At 42.5% G+C, this 20,841-nt stretch overlaps 2 protein-coding genes across 5 annotated transcripts in view; one reads left to right on the plus strand and one right to left on the minus strand.

Moving 5' to 3' along the window:
- The window catches only part of RHBDL1 (rhomboid like 1), a gene marked incomplete at its 5' end in the record, with an annotated part of 52,398 nt that extends 40,924 nt beyond the window's left edge, over positions 1–11,474 (plus strand). The window contains 4 exon segments of the mRNA XM_056536558.1: positions 5,265–5,377; positions 7,495–7,595; positions 9,501–9,561; positions 10,754–11,474. Coding sequence (XP_056392533.1) covers positions 5,265–5,377; positions 7,495–7,595; positions 9,501–9,561; positions 10,754–11,025 — 547 coding nt within the window. The 3' untranslated portion in view covers positions 11,026–11,474.
- Positions 11,475–14,828: 3,354 nt separating this feature from the next.
- Positions 14,829–20,788, minus strand: LOC130285226 (uncharacterized). Of its 4 annotated transcripts, none has more exons than XM_056536563.1 (6): positions 20,691–20,788; positions 18,356–18,504; positions 17,447–17,540; positions 16,334–16,493; positions 15,626–15,778; positions 14,829–15,129 (listed from the first exon to the last, which is right to left on the minus strand). In XM_056536563.1, the coding sequence occupies exons 2-6, from the start codon at positions 18,481–18,483 to the stop codon at positions 14,987–14,989; spliced, it is 678 nt and encodes a 225-aa protein (XP_056392538.1). In that variant the 5' UTR covers positions 18,484–18,504; positions 20,691–20,788; the 3' UTR covers positions 14,829–14,986. The 4 variants fall into 4 exon arrangements, with proteins under 4 accessions (XP_056392538.1, XP_056392537.1, XP_056392536.1 ...); XM_056536562.1 differs by lacking the exon at positions 20,691–20,788 and adding an exon at positions 20,622–20,642; XM_056536561.1 differs by lacking the exon at positions 20,691–20,788 and adding an exon at positions 20,585–20,638.
- Positions 20,789–20,841: the final 53 nt, after the last annotated feature.

The following is a 20,841-nucleotide window of genomic DNA, read 5'->3' on the forward strand; positions in this document are numbered from 1 at the left end:
CTAGTGCGGGTGTATGGGGGGGATCAGCAGAAACGAGTGCAGGTGTAAAGGGGGGGGGGGTCAGCAGAAACCAGTGCAGGTGTATAGGGGGGATCAGCAGAAACCAGTGCAGGTGTATAGGGAGGATCAGCAGAAACTAGTGCAGGTGTATAGGGAGGATCAGCAGAAACTAGTGCAGGTGTATATGGGGGATCAGCAGAAACAAGTGCAGGTGTATAGGGAGGATCAGCAGAAACTAGTGCAGGTGTATAGGGGGATCAGCGGAAACGAGTGCAGGTGTATAGGGGGGATCAGCAGAAACCAGTGCAGGTGTATGGGGGAGATCAGCAGAAACTATTGCAGGTGTATGGGGGAGATCAGCAGAAAAGAGTGCAGGTGTATGGGGGAGATCAGCAGAAAAGAGTGCAGGTGTATGGGGGAGATCAGCAGAAAAGAGTGCAGGTGTATGGGGTGATCAGCAGAAACGAGTGCAGGTGTATGGGGGGGATCAGCAGAAACGAGTGCAGGTGTATAGGGGGGATCAGCAAAAACTAGTGCAGGTGTATGGGGGGGATCAGCAGAAATGAGTGCAGGTGTATGGAGGGATCAGCAGAAATGAGTGCAGGTGTATGGGGGGGGATCAGCAGAAACGAGTGCAGGTGTAAAGGGGGGGGGGGGGGTCAGCAGAAACCAGTGCAGGTGTATGGGGGGGATCAGCAGAAACGAGTGCAGGTGTATGGGGGTGGGGGCTGGGAGGATCATCTATAGCAAAACAAAGCGTACATGTGTTTGGGTTATTGTGAGGAACAGCATCAGCAGAACATGCGTATGGGGGGGGGATTTGCTTCAGCAAAAGAGTGTGCACGAATGGGGGTGGTATTGGGATGAACAGGTTCATCAGAAATGAGTGTGCATATATTCGGGGGGATTGGGACAGACAGCTTCAACAAAAAGTGTGCATGTATGGAGGGGGAGGTATTGGGACGAATAGGTTTAGCAGAATTGAGCATGCATGTATACGGGGGATTGAGAGTGTGCAGGTGTTGAAGGGGGATGAATAAGTTCAACAGAACAGAATGTGCATGTATATGGGAGATTGGAACGAACAACCTTAGCAAAAGAGCGGGCGTGTATGGGGGGGGGGGGTTTACTGGGACGAATAGGCTGTAGGCTGGGAAGAGTGTGCATGAATATGGGGGGCATTGGGGCAAACAGTTGACAAGCAGCTCATTTATGTTTCAATGAGAGGGGTGGCTGATGTGTGGGAGGGATGTGTGGGAGGGAGGAAATGAAATTTTGGGATTTGTAGGCAAAAGAAGAAAACTCAAACAGGAAATACCAGTTCACAAAAAACTTGCCACAGTGTTATGGTAATCTCATGACATTTAGCCCCCATTTAGCCCCAAGACAAGCGCAGATCCTTCCTAAGCATGTCCATTACTGCCTGCCAGGTACCTACTAAAATCACCTTATGGTGGAGAACCCCTTTAACACAAGAATAGCACCTGAGGCTTAAAGGGGTACTCCGCCAAATAATATCTTATCCCCTATCTAAAGGATAGAGGATAAGTGGCTGATCGCGGGGACCCGCGATCAGCCACTTATCCCCTATCCTTTGGATAGGGGATAAGATGTTTTAAGGCGCAGTACCCCTTTAATAGCAAAAATACATCCAAATAAACGGATATAAAAGGACATAAGGTCTGTGAATGGCAGCGTACTGATTGTTTCCTGGAGACAATCGTTTTCTTTCTACGACACGAACTGAGAAATGGCAGAATCACTATACAACAAAGATGGCGGGCTTTACACCTGCAGACTATAGAGCCGGTGATAATTGTGGGTGGAGCATCTCCCGAAATTGCGGGGTAATTTGCCGTTTTCTCCTTCGTTGCCATGAAAGGCGCTGTTGAGGTTGAAAGCCATTCGTCACATCTTGTATTTAATGCAAATAAAGCCGGCTTATTTCAGAAATACTACCGCATGCCAAAAGCGAGTAGGGGGAACGAAGGCGACGATTGTTCTGGGCACCCTGCCAGGAAATAGGCTTTACTCTCCCGCACGGAAGCAACGCCAAGAGTCATTTTAATGGCGCACGCTATAACAAAACGCCTGAACCTTAAAAGGTTTTACTCAGCAAGGCCCTGGTGGTTCACAGTGGATCAAACAAGCACTTAATAGATGTTTTTCCGTGACCGAGGGGTAAAATCACCGACGCACGGATTTGCTTTCAAGGTATTTGTTGACTTGGTGGTTTGTCCTCAAAGAAATAGCGCATTAATCCGGATGAATATTTACGGTGTCACTAGAAAATTCTAGAATTTTCTGTCTGGAAACAACAGAGCGGTTATGAAGTGGATCTGGAGACAAGTATTCTGGCTATGTTTACTAGAGATGAGCGAACTTACAGTAAATTCGATTCGTCACGTACTTCTCGGCTCGGCAGTTGATGACTTTTCTTGCATAAATTAGTTCAGCTTTCAGGTGCTCCGGTGGACTGGAAAAGGTGGATACAGTCCTAGGAAAGAGTCTCCTAGGACTGTATCCACCTTTTCCAGCCCACGGGAGCACCTGAAAGCTGAACTCATTTATGCAGGATAAGTCATCAACTGCCGAGCCGAGAAGTTCGTGACGAATCGAATTTACTGTAAGTTCGCTCATCTCTAGTGTTTACACTACAAAATATTTCGGCCGGATTACGTTCGGAAATTCCTTCGCGGCAGCGTCCCGTTGCTTTCAGTGGATTCTGCTGCACCGTGCACGCGACGGAAACATCTGCCACGGAAATCCTGAATTCGGTTTCCGCCGAAAAAACTGACACGTCAATTCTTTCAGCAGAATTTGCTCAGAAACGCATTTCCCAGCAGTCCTAGAGCCAGCGTTTTCTGTTGGCGCCGGCCTTTATGTGGAGTGTCCGCAAGTCTTCCCCTTTTTTGTTGCCTAGTTTATGGGATTGTCCGGCCAAAATTGGGCTCTATGATCAACTATGAGCTTAAAGGGGTACTCGGGTGGAAAACATTTTTTTAAATCTACTGGTGCCAGAAAGTTAAAACAGATTTGTAAATTACCTCTATTAAAAAAATCTTAATTCTTCCAGTACTTATCAGCTGCTATATGCTACACAGGAAGTTCTTTTCTTTTTGAATGTCTTTTTTTCTGTCTGACCACAGTGCTCTCAGGAACTGCCCGGAGCAGGAGAGGTTTGCTATGAGGATTTGCTATTACTCTGGACAGTTCCTGAGACAGACAGAGGTGTCAGCAGAGAGCACTGTGGTCAGACAGAAAAAGGACATTCAAAAAAGAAAAGAACTTCCTGTGTAGCATCTAGCAGCTGATAAGTACTGGAAGAATTAAGATTTTTTAATAGAAGTAATTTACAAATCTGTTTTAACTTTCTGGCACCAGTTGATTTAAAAAAAAAAAAAAATGTTTTCCATCGGAATACCCCTTTAAGCTCATAGTTGATCATAGAGCCCAATTTTGGCCGGACAATCCCATAAACTAGGCCACAAAAAAAGGGGAAGATTTGCCGACACTCCATATAAAGGCCGGCGCCAGCAGAAAACGCTGGCTCTAGGACTGCTGGGAAATGCGTTGTCAGCAGAGAGCACTGTGGTCAGACAGAAAAAGAAATTCAAAAAGAAAAGAACTTCCTCTGGAACATACAGCAGCTGATAAGTACTGGAAGGGTTAAGATTTTTAAATAGAAGTAAATTACAAATCTGTTTAACTTTATGGAACCAGTTGATTTAAAAAATAAATAAATAAAAAAAAAATGTTTTCCAGTGGAGTACCCCTTTAAAGCAGAGGTCATTAAACTATGGACTTTCAGCGGTTGCAAAACTACAACTTCCAGCATGCCCGGACAGCCGTTGGCTGTCCGGGCATGCTGGGAGTTGTAGTTTTGCGACAGCTGGAGGGCCACAGTTTGGAGATCGATGACTTAGAGCCTCCTGTATAAATTCCACGAAAAGTGTCTCAATGGATGCGTGGCCTAGAAAAACCATTCGGGGGTCACAGAACTATGATTGGACAATAAGGCGGCCATTTTGAGGGTTAAGCCCATAGGTGTTGCCAATAGCTACCAGATTCCAGCTCTTATTATTGGAGGCTTTATTTTTTTTACCTACCTCAGAGCAGCCAGTACACGCGGACATCTGCGGTCCCTGTGTGTTTACTCCACATGTCATTATACCGCATAAGTGGTTGACTATAATGGATACATAGGCTACATCCTATCCAGCAATATTTTTGCTATAAGAAATGAGTGGATTGGTTACAGTAGCTGGTTCTGTGTAGTTGTCTTTAATATGCAGGCAATACTATCTCCATGCGCAGGCAATATCATTTCTAGTACTAAATTGCTTATTTAGGCCTCCCCTGAGGACGCCGGTATATACTGGGAGAAATGCGTCGGAGGTCTGTTTGAAAATATAGCAATTGATCTTCTATCTGACTTTAAAGGGGTAAAAAAAAAATTTTTTTTAATCAACTGGTGCCAGAAAATAAAACAGATTTGTAAATTACTTCTATAAAAAAATCTTTACCCTTCCAGTACTTATTAGCAGCTGTATGCTCCCTTTACTTTCCTGTGGGTGGTGGTCGGGGGGGGGAAACGTCAACCTCACACGTCGCACTTTCTGGATCATAGTAGCGGGACACTTGTTACGTTTTGGTGTTCCAATTGAGATGAGATATTATACTGTAATGAATATTCAAAAAATAATAATAATAACCTGTAAACCAGGTTGGTCCCATTATCAGTCATAGATGTTATGACAGGTACGTCGACGATATTCCCCCGTATTGTGTCAAATTCTGCTAATATATGAAAATTAATTGGCTTTACGTAGATCAAATTAGTCACATTTCCCTGTCCTCATTTGCTCCGAATACGACAATGTGTGAAATTTCAAAGGATTATTAGTCACCGACTAAAACGCTATGTTCATTGTAACTGGAACAGAGACACCTGCTGGACATAAATTACCTGCAGTTTATTTTTTTTTATCTAAATTTTTCCACAGCAGTGTTTTCTCAACCTGGGTTCCTTTTCAGCTGCTGCAAAACTACAACTCCCAGCATGCCCAGACAGCCAACGGCTGTCTGGGCATGCTGGGAGTTGTAGTTTTGCTTTGTAATAGCTGTTCCCACACTGGGCCTGAGTATTTGTGATGTATATATATGTATATATATTTTATATTTTTCTAATCTCTCCTGATCCTATATGAGCCCTACGTGGGTTTTCTGCTCTCTATGTGACATATTGATGTGTGTTCTTACAGCTTGGAGCAGCTCGGGTTTAACACCCTCTTACAGCTTATGATCGGCGTCCCCCTAGAGATGGTTCATGGGGTGCTAAGGATAAGCTTCCTGTATCTGGCTGGGGTGCTGGCAGGTGAGTCTATCATTATATTGACATATAGTGGACTGATATAACATCTGCCAGTGACTAGTGATAACATGAATTGTGCAGGAATCATTACTGTATTATGTGGTAAATAAATCATATAAATTACTTATAATACTGATCCTATATACAAGAATAGAACTACTATAATACTGCCTCCTATATACAAGAATATAACTACTATAATACTGCCCCTATATACAAGAATATAACTACTATATTACTGCTCCTATGTACAAGAATATAACTACTATAATACTGCTCCTATAAACAAGAATATAACTACTATAATACTGCCACCTATATACAAGAATATAACTACTATAATACTGCTCCTATATATATACAAGAATATAACTACTATAATACTGCTCCTATATACAAGAATATAACTACTATAATACTGCTCCTATATACAAGAATATAACTACTATAATACTGCTCCTATATACAAGAATATAACTACTATAATACTGCTCCTATATACAAGAATATAACTACTATAATACTGCTCCCATATACAAGAATATAACTACTATAATACTGCTCCTATATACAAGAATATATCTACTATAATACTGCTATATACAAGAATATAACTACTATAATACTGCCCCTATATACAAGAATATTACTACTATAATACTGCTCCTATATACAAGAATATATCTACTATAATACTGCTCCTATATACAAGAATATAACTACTATAATACTGCTCCTATATACAAGAATATTACTACTATAATACTGCTCCTATATACAAGAATACATCTACTATAATACTGCTCCTATATACAAGAATATAACTACTATAATACTGCCCCTATATACAAGAATATAACTACTATAATACTGCCCCTATATACAAGAATATTACTACTATAATACTGCTCCTATATACAAGAATACATCTACTATAATACTGCCTCCTATATACAAGAATATAACTACTATAATACTGTCTCCTATATACAAGAATATAACTACTATAATACTGCTCCTATATACAAGAATATAACTACTATAATACTGCTCCTATATACAAGAATATAACTACTATAATACTGCTCCTATATACAAGAATATAACTACTATAATACTGCCTCCTATATACAAGAATATAACTACTATAATACTGCTCCTATATACAAGAATATAACTACTATAATACTGCTCCTATATACAAGAATATAACTACTATAATACTGCTCCTATATACAAGAATATAACTACTATAATACTGCCCCTATATACAAGAATATAACTACTATAATACTGCCTCCTATATACAAGAATATAACTACTATAATACTGCTCCTATATACAAGAATATAACTACTATAATACTGCCCCTATATACAAGAATATAACTACTATAATACTGCCCCTATATACAAGAATATAGCTACTATAATACTGCCCCCTATATACAAGAATATAACTACTATAATACTGCCCCTATATACAAGAATATAACTACTATAATACTGCCCCCTATATACAAGAATATAACTACTATAATACTGCTCCTATATACAAGAAAATAACTACTATAATACTGCCCCTATATACAAGAATATAGCTACTATAATACTGCCCCTATATACAAGAATATAGCTACTATAATACTGCCCCCTATATACAAGAATATAACTACTATAATACTGCCCCTATATACAAGAATATAGCTACTATAATACTGCCCCCTATATACAAGAATATAACTACTATAATACTGCCCCTATATACAAGAATATAACTACTATAATACTGCCCCCTATATACAAGAATATAACTACTATAATACTGCTCCTATATACAAGAATATAACTACTATAATACTGTTCCTATATACAAGAATATATCTACTATAATACTGCTCCTATATACAAGAATATAACTATTATAATACTGCCCCTATATACAAGAATATATCTACTATAATACTGCTCCTATATACAAGAATATAACTACTATAATACTGCCCCTATATACAAGAATATAACTACAATAATACTGCTCCTATATACAAGAATATAACTACTATAATACTACCTTCTAGAATATATGTACTGACACATAACATTGTCTTTTTCCCCCAGGATCTCTTGCTGTTTCAGTCACAGACATGAGAGCGCCCTTAGTGGGAGGCTCAGGCGGTGTATATGCGCTATGTTCCGCCCACCTCGCTAATGTGGTTATGGTACGTTATTACCTCATCAGTCATATAAATGTCTATAGCCAAGCACCAGCCATTTTGAATTTTTAGAAGAGCCAATATACAGTTCTGACAGTAGGTTTAGGTTTCATAAACAAAATGTCCGCCAGTCTCCAACCATGTGAATAAATGTCCAGTAGCCCGGCTGAGTAGGGGGCCCTCCGGGGCGAGTCAGTGCAGTCCACTGAATATAATGAGTGCCCTCCATAATGGCCATGCTCCTGTCAGATAATACATACATTTATGATGGCAGCAGGAAAATAAATATAAAGAAGTCTCTGCTCTCTAGTAGCCCGTGTCACCGTCTGTCATAGTCCTGACATGTGGGGAGGTGACAGCCTGACAGCAGGGACATGGAGCGCGATGCGTGGAGCTGACAGCACACAGAGCACGGACAGGATTTCCACAGCTGGAGGATTGTTGGGACCGGACCTGCAGCATACGGGAAGGCTATCCGTCTTCTCAGGAGCTGTCACTGCGCTCTCCATATTGAGACGACCTAATAACAGGAGGTTTTGATGACTGTGGCCTAGTCATAGTTGCCATAGCAACTACATCCTGACCTAAATTTAATCAAAAGATGAACATCCAGCCTAACATTATCTCCTGTCATGTTGTTATGGTGCTGTTTGTCATGTCAGGTAACAGTCGCTCTTAGCTCCAAAATTGAATGGGTTGTCCCGCCTGCTGTCAGGTTGGTCAGCAGCCCCCCAAGGCGGCCATCTTAGCCCATCTATTCACTGGACTCGACCTAGAGCAGTATTTTCCAAACAGAGTGTCTCCAGCTGTTGCACAACTACAACTTCCAGCATGGATACTGTACATGTGAATACTCCCTTAAAGGGGTACTCCAGTGGAAAACTTTTTATTTATTTTTTTTAAATCAACAGGTGCCAGAAAGCTAAACAGATTTGTAAATGACTTCTATTAAAAAATCTTTACCCTTCCAGTAATTATTAGCAGCTGTATGCTTCAAAGGAAATTATTTTCTTTTTGAATTTCTTTTTTGTCTTGTCCACAGTGCTCTCTGCTGACACCTCTGTCCATGCCAGGAACTGTCCAGAGCAGCATTTCTTTGCTATGGGGATTTTCTCCTGCTCTGGACAGTCATCAGGTGTCAGCAGAGAGCACTGTGGACAAGACAAAAAAGAAATTCAAAAAGAAAAGAACTTCCTCTGTAGCATACAGCTGCTAATAGGTACTGGAAGGACAAACATTTTTTAATAGAAGTAATTTACAAATCTGTTTAACTTTCTTGCACCAGTTGATTTAAAAATCAATGTTTCCACCGGAGTACCCCTTTTACTGAGGAGGCAGATCTTTTGGGATCAGCGGTGAGCAGTGAGGACTGGAAGTGGCGGATTGGGGCAGGGGAGTATGAATACTTTTTTTTTCTTATGGGGCTAGACAACATGTTTAATAAAAGTTGATAAATAGGCCCTGAAATGGTGTCACTGAAAAACTTACTTGTCCTATAAAAGAACAGAAACTGTTTACGGCTACATCAAAAATAATAAATAAAAGTTATGGATTCCAGATTTTAAATTTTTTTTTTTAAATCAAGGCGCCACTAAGAACAAAACTAGAAAGGAGTAAGGAGGGTCCAAGTGCCCCCCCCCCATCAGTGGTGTCAGCGTTCCCCTATACCAGTGTTTTCGAAAACAGTGTGCCTCCAGCTGTTGCAAAACTACAACACCCAGCATGCCCGGACAGCCTTTGGCTGTCCGGGCATGCTGGGTGTTGTAGTTTTGCAACAGCTGGAGGCACACTGTTTTCGAAAACACTGCCCTATACACAGTGCCGTCCTCCAGTAGTGGTAGTCTCACATTTACGGTAATATATGTGATGTGTTTACAACCAGTAACATCCTGTATTTTTTTTTACTGGCAGAACTGGGCTGGGATGCGCTGCCCTTACAAGGTTCTCCGGATGGTTCTTGCGTTGGTCTGCAGTAAGTATCGACCATCTGATCGTATAGCGTGTGCGCAAAATCTGAAGCCAATGGGGAAGATTTATCAAAACCTGTCCAGAGGAAAAGTTGCCTAGTTGCCCATAGCAACCAATCAGATGACTACTTTCATTTTTGAAAAATGAAAGAAGCGATCGGATTGGTTGCTATGGGCAACGCAGCAACTTTTCCTCTGGACAGGTTTTGATAAATCTTCCCCAATATCCTTTAAAATTATAGGCGGATTTTAACCCTTTGTTAGGTTCTATTCACACTATGGAATTTCCACGAGCAAATTCTGGGTGGATGGATTCTCCTTTACAGCAGCCACCTCCGGAATCAGTGCTTAAAGGGGTACTCCGCCCCTAGACATCTTATCCCCTATCCAAAGGATGGGGATGTCCAAAGGTAGGACCCCTATGATCAGACATCTTATCCTCTATCCCAGGCATAGGCAACCTTTGGCACTGCAGATGTTTTGGACTACATGTCCCATGATGCTTTTGCAGCATTTTGGCTGTAAGAGCATCATGGGAGATGTAGTCAAAAACATATGCAGTGCCAAAGGTTGCCTATGCCTGCGGGGGATAAGAGGTTTAGGGGCAGAGTACCCCTTTAACGTTGGCGCCATCCCATTCACTTCAGCGTACCGAACTCCCACAGTGCGAATGGGCCTTAGTCAATCAGATTTTTCTAAGGATACATTAAAGGGGTACTCCAGTGGAAAACAATTTATTTATTTTTTTTAAATGAACTGATGCCAGAAAGTTAAACAGATTTGTAAATTACTTCTATTAAAAAAAATCTTAATCCTTCCAGTACTTATCAGCTGCTGTATACTACAGAGGAAGTTCTTTTCGAATTTCTTTTCTGTCTGACCACAGTGCTCTCTGCTGACACCTCTGTCCATGTCAGGAACTGTCCAGAATAGGAGCAAATCCCCATAGCAAACCTATCCTGCTCTGGACAGTTCCTGACATGGACAGAGGTGTCAGCAGAGAGCACTGTGGTCAGACAGAAAGGAAATTCAAAATACTTTCTCTGTAGTAAACAGCAGCTGATAAGTACTGGAAGGATTAAGATTTTTTTTTTTTTTAATAGAAGTCATTTACAAGTCTGTTTAACTTTCTGGCACCAGTTGATCGCCGGAGTACCCCTTTTAATCCAGGAGTGACAGTGTCTTCTTTCTCCACAGTGAGTTCAGAGGTGGGGCGTGCAGTGTGGCTTCGTTTTTCGCCTCCTTTACCAGCCGCTGGTCCCCAGCCCAGTTTCATGGCGCACCTGGCGGGGGCAGCAGTCGGTGTCAGCATGGGATTGACCATTTTGCGCAGTTACGAGGAGAACCTTCAGGACCAGTGCGGCTGGTGGGTGATCTTGCTGTGTTACGCCACCTTCCTGGCATTCGCTATTTTCTGGAATGTTTTTGCTTATGACCTGCTCGGTGTCCAGATCCCGCATCCTCCATGACAGTCACCCCCCCCCCCCCCCCCCCTGGACGCATCACACCCTTCAAGGACTTATTCTGGTGCTGATTCGGTACAAACTTTCTTGTCGACAAATGGCCAAAGCATAATGGAGATCGATCGACAAGGGTGACCGCAGGAGGACGGGGGGAGAAGAGTGACCTTCTTCAGTACTGCAGGGTGATGTCATGATGTTTGCTATGTATATGTGTGGTCAGGTGACTTTTATAATCTTTTTTTTTTTGCTGCCTTTAGAAGCTGAGCAGAAGGTGGGTTATCATCAGGCGGGTGTACCCCAAAATATTCATCTTCTTGACTGAATTGCAGGGCGATTTCTACACTGTGATATCATATCCGATACCAGCCTACTGGCCCTTTAAGGTAGTACGACCTTAAAGGGGTACTCCACTAGCCAGCGTGGAACTAAATGTTCCGAACGTTGTTTTTGCGCTGCTGGGGTCGGCCACGCCCCCTCAATGCAAGTCTATGGGAGGGGGCGTGACGGCTGTCACGCCCCCTCCCATAGACTTGCATTGAGGGGGCGTGGCCAACCCCAGCAGCGCAAAAACAACGTTCGGAACATTTAGTTCCACGTTGGCCAGTGGAGTACCCCTTTAACATGATGAAGCAGGGTTCAATACAATTCACCTAAAATGGTGGTCGTCACTACTACTGTTAGTAGCATACACTGCCCACTAGTGGTAGATGGCGGCAATAAATATTAAATATGTACCTAGCTGGTAGGGTTAAATTTATCTTCCCTATAAAGGGGGAAAAAACAATCCCATCCATGCATTACAACGATCTTCCATTCAGGACTATGGAAAAGCTGAGAAATGACACAAGTGAGGGTGGCAGTAGCAGATTTTATACATAATATAAACTTACTATATATATATATATATATATATATATATAAAATGTTTCTGGGAAAGCTTGGTGGCAAGATATATATTATATATATATATATATATATATATATAGTGGGATTTTTTTTTTTTTTTTTTAAAGGGGAAAGGGGGAAGTGCTCTTTCAAATGTATGCCTTATATTTCCTATAATTATGAACCATTAACCTCGGGTTCAACTGGGCTCACACTATGTCACCATTTCACTGTTTCCATTAAAGTCCAGGGTGCCTCCAGCTGTTACAAAACTATAATTCCCAGCATGCCCGGACAGCCTTTGGCCTTTAACCCCTCAGATGCCGTGCTCAATACAAATCACGGCATCTATGGCAATGGGGAACTTTAAATGGATGATCGGATAGCCTGCAGGACTGCAGCGGGGATCCGATCATCCAAGATGGAGGACGGAGGTTCCGTCATCTTCTTCTCAGCACTAATCAGTGCTGTGCATATGCATAGCACTGTTCAGTATCTACAATCTTAAGATTGCAAAAAATAGTTCCAAGTGGGAACGTAAAAAGTATTTGAAAAAAAAATAGTAAAAAAAATAAATAAAAATAAGTTTTGAAAATGTGAAAAAGCCCCTCTCCCAATAAAGAATTAAATGGTCCATTTTACCCCATAAAGTGTAAAAAAAATGTCCAAACTACCAAAATATAATGAGAATGACCCCGTACAGTGAATGGTGTAAATGTAAAAGTCAAGAAATTTGTCACATCATATTCCCCCAAAAAATTCATAAAAAAAACTAATAAAATATCACATATACGCTATACCGATAAAAGCTTCAGATTATGGCACAAAATTGCCGAGATAACGGGACGCTGGCACGTCAGGACGTACAGAGGGACCGCAAACGTCATCAGGGGGCTGGCTTGCGAGGAAATACAAGAAATAGCCAAGCCCCCTGATACCAGCTGCCGCCTCGAGCCGCAAAGGATTGTGAGACGAACGTCATCAGGACCTGAAAGGAAACGCTAGAACTGGGGGGGACCATATAATGAAGAAAAAGAAGACGATCCACGGCAGAGCGGTATAGCAAGCAAATGCAAAACTAGCATAGTTATTCATAAAGGGCAGGATAGTTAAAAGGTAGTTAACCCCGGTATACCCCTTTAAGGCCAAAATGGGCTGTGTCCTTAAGGGGTTAAGTTGCGTTATACGGAAACGAAAAAAAAAAAAAAAAAAAAACAGTGTGAACCAGGCCTAAATTAAAATTAACAATTGCTTTACTATTTTTATATTTGTTTAAGGGGTTCTCCACTGCCCTGCCTTCCGGAGCTCCGCTCGCAGTGTCCGGAAGTTTATTACTCCGAACGCTGTGTGCGGGCTTCCGTGTTCGAGGCCGCCCCCTTGTGACGTCACACCTGCCCCCTCAACGAAAGTCTATGGTAAGGGGGCGTGACAACGGTCGCGTCCCCTTCCCATACACTTTCGTTGAGGGGACGTGCGTGACGTCACAAGTGGGCGGCCTCGAACACGGAAGCCCGCACACAGCGTTCGGAGTAATAAACTTCCGGACACTGCAAGCGGAGCTCCGGAAGGCAGGGCAGCGGAGAACCCCTTTAAAGATAACACCTGATGATAACCCAGCGCTGACATTTTGTAGCACTCACAAAGTTGCCTCAGTTTTGCTCTCAGAAACATTTCCATTGACCCAAGTACTGAGGAACATGGTGCCAATCTGACCGCAACTTATGTTTGGGCAGAAGACACATGAATGTTTATTGGCTTTTAGAAATTTCTCCATCTGCGTGAAGGATCCTGTCACATTAGGACTTAACCTAGAAAATGGTTGGAAAAAAAAAAAAATATAATAATATTTCAGTCAGTCCACATAGTAAAATTATATAGATATAGGAGACCAAAAAAGAAAAAACATGTATTTTACCTCACATTTTTAAATTGACAGCAATTTGTAATGTCAGAAGATTAACTGGCGGCCATTTTGAACAATACAAATCTTACTGTTGGGCCTCGTGTATTGAAAATGACCTGGTTGCCCATAGCGACCAAGCTGCTGTGGTAAAGTGAAAGTTGCACTCTGATTGGCTGCTGTGGCCAGTCATGACAGTGAGGCCTACTGAGCCCAGTTTAAAAACTGCCTTGTTGCCCACAGCAACCACAGTGCTAGTTTCAGTATTTAAAAAATGAAAGTTAAGCCCTGTTTGGTTGCCATAAGCAACAATGGAGGCGGGGCAGAAAAAAAACCTAGGACAAGATTAACTGGCAGCCATTTTAAATATTACAACCAATTCCGATATAAGATGAACTGTAGTGGCGGCCATTTCGATTAAATGTTAATGGCGGCCATTTTAAAGAACACTATCATGTGCAATATTTAGATACTATACAAAATTCTATAATATTTAAATTCTATAATATTTAAATTTAATTCTATAATATTTAAATTACAAAAAATAAACCAACTATGTATTATAAGTATTTATTTATTTCAGAGTAGGCAGCTAATACAGAAAAAGATTAATTTATCGAACAAAATAGAATAGAAAGAAAAAAAAATGTAAAAAAAATATAAATTATGAACGTATATTGGATGAGGGAGTATTTAAGGCAGTGTTTCCCAACAAGGGTGCCTCCAGATGTTGCAAAACTACAACTCCCAGCATGCCCGGACAGCCAAAGGCTGTCCGGGCATGCTGGGAGTTGTAGTTTTGCAACACCTGGAGGCACCCTGGTTGTTAAACAGCGATACAAGGTGACACATTGTATCGCCATAGAAACGGTCTCTCTGCAGTTAACCCTTGACACACATCTTAAGTGCCAAAACCCTATACCCGCCGCAGCTGAAGGAGTCAGGAGCAGGGATGAGCCCCTTTATTTTCTATGAATAATGACGGAGATTGTGTCGCAATTTTTTTTTCTTTTATATATATATATATATATATATCAGAAAGATTGTATGATGGCTTCAAAAAGGACTTAATAAAATCAACATGCTGTACATGACGGAGCTTATGGCGTCCAGTTACTCAGAAAAAAGCAGACATATTGATAGTCAGTGATGGACATTGTTGTCCTCCATCTTGGCCAAGTCTCACTGCTTGGTCTTAAGTTTCTTGAAGGGTCTTTCTTCCTCATCTTCCAAAAACTCCAGAAGTTTTGGGCACAGTTTTTGGGCTACATTCCAAGTCCAAAGACAAAGCTCCACGCGGTGAGGTGTCCACTTCTCCTCTGAGGCTGCAAAACACATTGTCGCATTCTTGGTAGTGAGAAATTACATTACTTGTAATTAACTGATCCTGAGTTATATCCTGTATTATACTCCAGAGCTGCACTCACTATTCTGCTGGTGAGGTCACTGTGTACATACATTACATATCCTCTACTGATCCTGAGTTATATCCTGTATTATACTCCAGAGCTGTACTCACTATTCTGCTGGTGAGGTCACTGTGTACATACATTACATTACTTATCCTCTACTGATCCTGAGTTATATCCTGTATTATACTCCAGAGCTGTACTCACTATTCTGCTGGTGAGGTCACTGTGTACATACATTACATTACTTATCCTCTACTGATCCTGAGTTATATCCTGTATTATACTCCAGAGCTGTACTCACTATTCTGCTGGTGAGGTCACTGTGTACATACATTACATTACTTATCCTGTACTGATCCTGAGTCCAGCACCTTGCTTTACACTGCAGGTCCTGCTCCCTCCTTTTTACCTTTGTTTAGGGCGTCAGACTTGAGCTGTATCTCTTCCAGATACCTCAGATAGTGCTTCACGTTATACTGTATAGGACTGAGCCCGGGCACACTCTCCACGGATTCATCTGCCATGAAAGCCGCCAACTCTGGAGCCCCAGCCGCTAGGACCGCTGGATGGGAAGAAGACAGGATAGGAGCCATGAACTTATCACTATTGAGCCAAGCTATTAAAGGGGTTATCTGGGAAAAAACTTATATATATATATATATATATATATATATCAACTGGCTCCAGAAATTGAAACAGATCTGTAAATTACTTCTATTAAAAAAAAATCTTAATCCTTTCATTACTTATGAGCTGCTGAAGTTGAGTTGTTCTTTTCTGTCTAAGTGCTCTCTGATGACACGTGTCTCGGGAACTGTCCAGGGTAGAAGCAAATCCCCATAGCAAACCTATTCTACTCTGTGCAGTTCCCGAGACAGACAGAGATGTCAGCAGAGAGCACTGTTGCCAGACAGAAAAGAACAACTCAACTTCAGCAGCTGATAATTATTGGAAGGATTAAGATTTTTTTAATAGAAGTAATTTACAAATCTGTTTAACTTTCTGGAGCCAGATGATATAGAAAAAAAAAGTTTTTCGTGGAATACCCCTTTAAATGGTTAATGTCACCATCGCTCCTATTGGGGATGAACCAGTATAAGTAGAGGTTCATACCCACCTGAAGCCGTGGCTGGCCCAATGCCCTTCAGCTGGCACAGCTCATCGATGGCGGCAGATACATCAGGGAGAAGCTGAAACGCTTTCCTGGTACAACTCTCCACTGTCCCCGCCGGGTTAGATGCCACCATCTGCTTCAGGCGCGGACGGAACTTTCCTCTCTGCCCAGTAAAAATAAGATTTTAATTATTCTATTTTAAAGGGGTACTCCACAGCCCGAGCAATGCTGGGTGCAAGCTGCAGGGGTGTCGTGAAGTCACGTCCAAGCCTCTTGTGCCATCACACCACGCCCCCTCAATGCAAGTTTATGGGAGGGGGTGTGGAGGATGCCACACCCCCTCCCATAGACTTGCATTGAGGGGGCGTGGCTGTGATGTCACAACCCCCCGCAGCCTGCATCCAGCATTGGAAACAAAATGTTCCAAGTGCTGGGGCAGTAGAGTAACCCTTTAAAGGTGAACTCCCCTGAAATAGCCCTCCCATAGGGGTTATCACTCAGCTTTTCCAGGCTCCTGAATGGAAACCCCTGGCCAGCCATGCAGCAATTTACGACTTTGGGATACATTGCTGAAGATCAAAGCAGATCAGGAGCCCAGGAAAGGTGAGTGATATGAGAACACACCTAGACTACCAGAATGGCAGATCTGCTGTGATAGTCCTCTATTAACAAAGACAGTTCTGCCATTCAGGAGATCAGGAAGGCTGGGTGATAGGGAAACACACTCCTAGACTACTGAATAGCAGATCTGTAGTGATATTTTTCTACTATAAAAGGGAGATCTGCCATTCAGGAGATCAGGAAGGCTGGGTGATAGGGGAACACACTCCTAGACTACTGAATAGCAGATCTGTAGTGATATTTTTCTACTATAAAAGGGAGATCTGCCGTTCAGGAGTTCAGGAAGGCTGGGTGATAGGGGAACACACTCCTAGACTACTGAATGGCAGATCTGTGGTGATATTTCTATACTATAAGAGGTAGATCTGCCATTCAGGAGAACAGGCAAGCCAAGTGACAACTTCAGTAAGAGCACCCATACTGGCAGTCACCCAGCTTTCCCAGGAACACACACTTCTTTAAAAAAATGAAGCCCATTCCGCAGTAATCACTCACCATGAGTTTCCACTCCATGAGTCTCCCCAGCTCCTCCAGTGTCAGTGACTTGTGTGACTGAGCGGCCATCTTTGCGGGCAGCTCCTCCTGATACCTGGTATTATTGGAGAGAAATAAATCACGTTTCCTCCCGATCTTAAAGTGGTACTCCGGTGGAAAACTTATTATTTTTTTTAAATCAACTGGTGCCAGAAAGTGAAACAGATTTGTAAATTACTTCTATTAAAAAAACCTTAATCCTTCCAGTACTTAGCTGCTGAATACTACAGAGGAAATTATTTTCTTTTTGGAACACAGAGCTCTCTGCTGACATCACGAGCACAGTGCTCTCTGCTGACACCTCTGTCCATTTTAGGAACTGTCCAGAGCAGCATATGTTTGCTATGGGGATTTTCTCCTACTCTGGACAGTTCTTAAAATGGACAGAGGTGTCAGCAGAGAGCTCTGTGTTCCAAAAAGAAAAGAATTTCCTCTAGTATTCAGCAGCTAATAAGTACTGGGAGGATTAAGATTTTTTTTTTTTATAGAAATAATTTACAAATCTGTTTAACTTTCTGGCACCAGTTGATAAAAAAAAAAGAAATAAAATGATATATATCTATATATAAAAGATTTCCCCCTTAAGAGCTCAGGCTAAAATGGCTGATAACAGGGAGCAATATTAGACTGATCTATAGGCCATAGGGGAGATTTATCAAAACTTGTGCAGAGAAAAAGCTGACCAGTTACCAATAGCAACCAATCAGATCGCTCCTTTCATATGGCAGAGGCCTTTTCAAAAATGAAAGAAGCGATCTGATTGGTTGCTATTGGTAACTGGTCAGCTTTTTCTCTGCACAAGTTTTGATAAATCTCCCTCCATGTGTCTAACCTATGACACAGCCCACAAGATGGCCGCCTGACCCTCACCATTTGTCCAGCTCCATCAGTTGTTTCTTCTTGGCTCCTTTTTCGGCCACCACCTCCCAGTACACCTCAGAGAGCCGCTTCCACTTTTTTGGATCGCTGCACTGGAAAAAGCTGGATGTGGAAGCCATTTTTCCTGGGAAAGCCAAAATCTGCAAGAATTCCGAAAAGAACGTATTACCCTGTGTGATCCGTCCCGACACCTTCATGTTCTTAAACGGGTACTCCGCCCCTAAACTATCCCCAATCCAAAAGGATGGGGCATGTCAGGAACCATCCAGATCCGGAGCAAATCCTCATAGCAAACCTCTCCTGCTCCGGAAAGTTCCTGACACGGACAGAGGTGTCAGCAGAGAGCACTGTGGTCAGATTGGAAAGAACTACACAATGGCAACAATGCAAAACTTTATGTTTGGTGTAAAAGCAACACAGCTCATCCCCCTGAACACACCATCCCCCACTGTCACACATGGTGGGGGCAGCATCATGGTTTGGGCTTTTCTTCAGCAGGGAAAGGGAAGATGGATGCAGCCAAATACAGGACCATTCTGGAAGAAAACCTGATGGAGTCTGCAAAAGACCTGAGACTGGGACGGAGATTTGTCTTCCAACAAGACAATGATCCAAAACATAAAGCAAAGTCTACAATGGAATGGTTCACAAATAAACATATCCAGGTGTTAGAATGGCCAAGTCCCAGCCCAGACCTGAATCCAATGGAGAATCTGTGGAAAGAACTGAAAACTGCTGTTCACAAACGCTCTCCATCCAACCTCACTGAGCTCCAGCTGTTCACAAACGCTCTCCATCCAACCTCACTGAGCTCCGGCTGTTCACAAACACTCTCCATCCAACCTCACTGAGCTCCAGCTGTTCACAAACGCTCTCCACCCAACCTCACTGAGCTCCAGCTGTTCACAAACGCTCTCCATCCAACCTCACTGAGCTCCAGCTGTTCACAAACGCTCTCCATCCAACCTCACTGAGCTCCAGCTGTTCACAAACGCTCTCCATCCAACCTCACTGAGCTCCAGCTGTTCACAAACACTCTCCATCCAACCTCACTGAGCTCCAGCTGTTCACAAACGCTCTCCATCCAACCTCACTGAGCTCCAGCTGTTCACAAACGCTCTCCATCCAACCTCACTGAGCTCCAGCTGTTCACAAACACTCTCCATCCAACCTCACTGAGCTCCAGCTGTTCTGCAAGGAGGAATGGGCAAAAATTTAAATCTCTCGATGTGCAAAACTGATAGAGACCTACTATTTGTTAACAAAGTTTGAAATATCCAATAAATTTCGTTCCACTTCATGATTGTGTCCCACTTGTTGTTGATTCTTCACAAAAAATTCCAGTTTTATATCTTTATGTTTGCAGACTGAAATGCGGCAAAAGGTCGAAAATTTCAAGGGGGCCGAATACTTTCACTATGCACTGTAAGTTCAGAACGCCTGCATCTGGCTTCTGTGTTCATGACGTTGAGCCACGCCCCCTCCATTTTTGTCTATGGGAGGGGCGTGACGGCAATGGAGCGGAAGTACACAGCCGTCACGCCCCCCTCCCATAGACATGAATGGAGGGGGCGTGACTTGACATAACAAACAGAGACGCCCAATGCCGGAGTTCTGAACATTCTGGACATCTTACGTGCTATGCTTCAGGACATATCAGATGCTGTATGCTCCACAGGAAGTTGTGTAGATCTTTCCTGTCTGACCACAGTGCTCTCTGCTGACATCTCTGTCCATGTCAGGAACTGTCCGGACCCAGAACAAATCCTCATAACAAACCTCTCCTGCTCCGGAAAGTTCCTGACACGGACAGAGGTGTCAGCAGAGAGCACTGTGGTCAGATTGGAAAGAACTACACAACTTCCTGCGGAGCATACAGCAGCTAATAAGTACTGAAAGGATAAAAATTTGTTTTTTATATAGAAGTAATTTACAAATCTGTTTAACTTTCTGGCACCAGTTGATTTGAAAACTTGTTTTTTTCTCCGGTGTACCCCTTTAATCTTGTTCTATGACCTTCTTGAATAACTTAGCTACCACGTTTTCTTAGTGCTTCTCAACCATGGTTGCAAAACTACAACTCCCAGCATGCCCAGACAGCCAAAGGGAGTTGTAGTTTTGCAACACATGCAACTGTGTAACAAATCCGCAGCTGTGAGAAGTATGGGCAAGTTTTTGGCTTCTGAGCATGAGAACATTTTTTTTCCCCTATTCACTGACAGCAAGCAGAGGTCTTGCAAAACGGTACAGAAGTAACATGCAAAATATAGTAGAAATTTGCAAAACTTTGCATTGCACAAAACTGGAAATCTTCTTATGTGCTCACCCCGCTGATCTCCCGCTCACCGGCTCAGTGTCACATGGTTGCGTTCCACCTTAGATTTGCGTTCCACGCCAACAAGTATCTGATTGGCCGAAGGGGTTGCCTGTTTAGAAATCTGACTAATCAAGCGCGAAGTTGCTCTAACCGCTAGAGG

Source organism: Hyla sarda, chromosome 8, assembly GCF_029499605.1.
Source record: "Hyla sarda isolate aHylSar1 chromosome 8, aHylSar1.hap1, whole genome shotgun sequence".
Classification (NCBI taxonomy): Eukaryota; Metazoa; Chordata; class Amphibia; order Anura; family Hylidae; genus Hyla; species Hyla sarda.

What these genes read in the sequence shown, in the direction of transcription:
- LOC130285226 (XM_056536560.1), bottom strand. Translation starts at nt 19,161, where the DNA reads ATGGAGAGCGTTTGTGAACAGCTGGAGCTCAGTGAGGTTGGATGGAGA. An exon ending in CTGATGGAGCTGGACAAATG is followed by an intron (nt 17,541 to 18,355) that starts GTGAGGGTCAGG and finishes CAATAATACCAG; the next exon opens with GTATCAGGAGGAGCTGCCCG. An exon ending in TGGGCCAGCCACGGCTTCAG is followed by an intron (nt 15,779 to 16,333) that starts GTGGGTATGAAC and finishes CTTCCCATCCAG; the next exon opens with CGGTCCTAGCGGCTGGGGCT.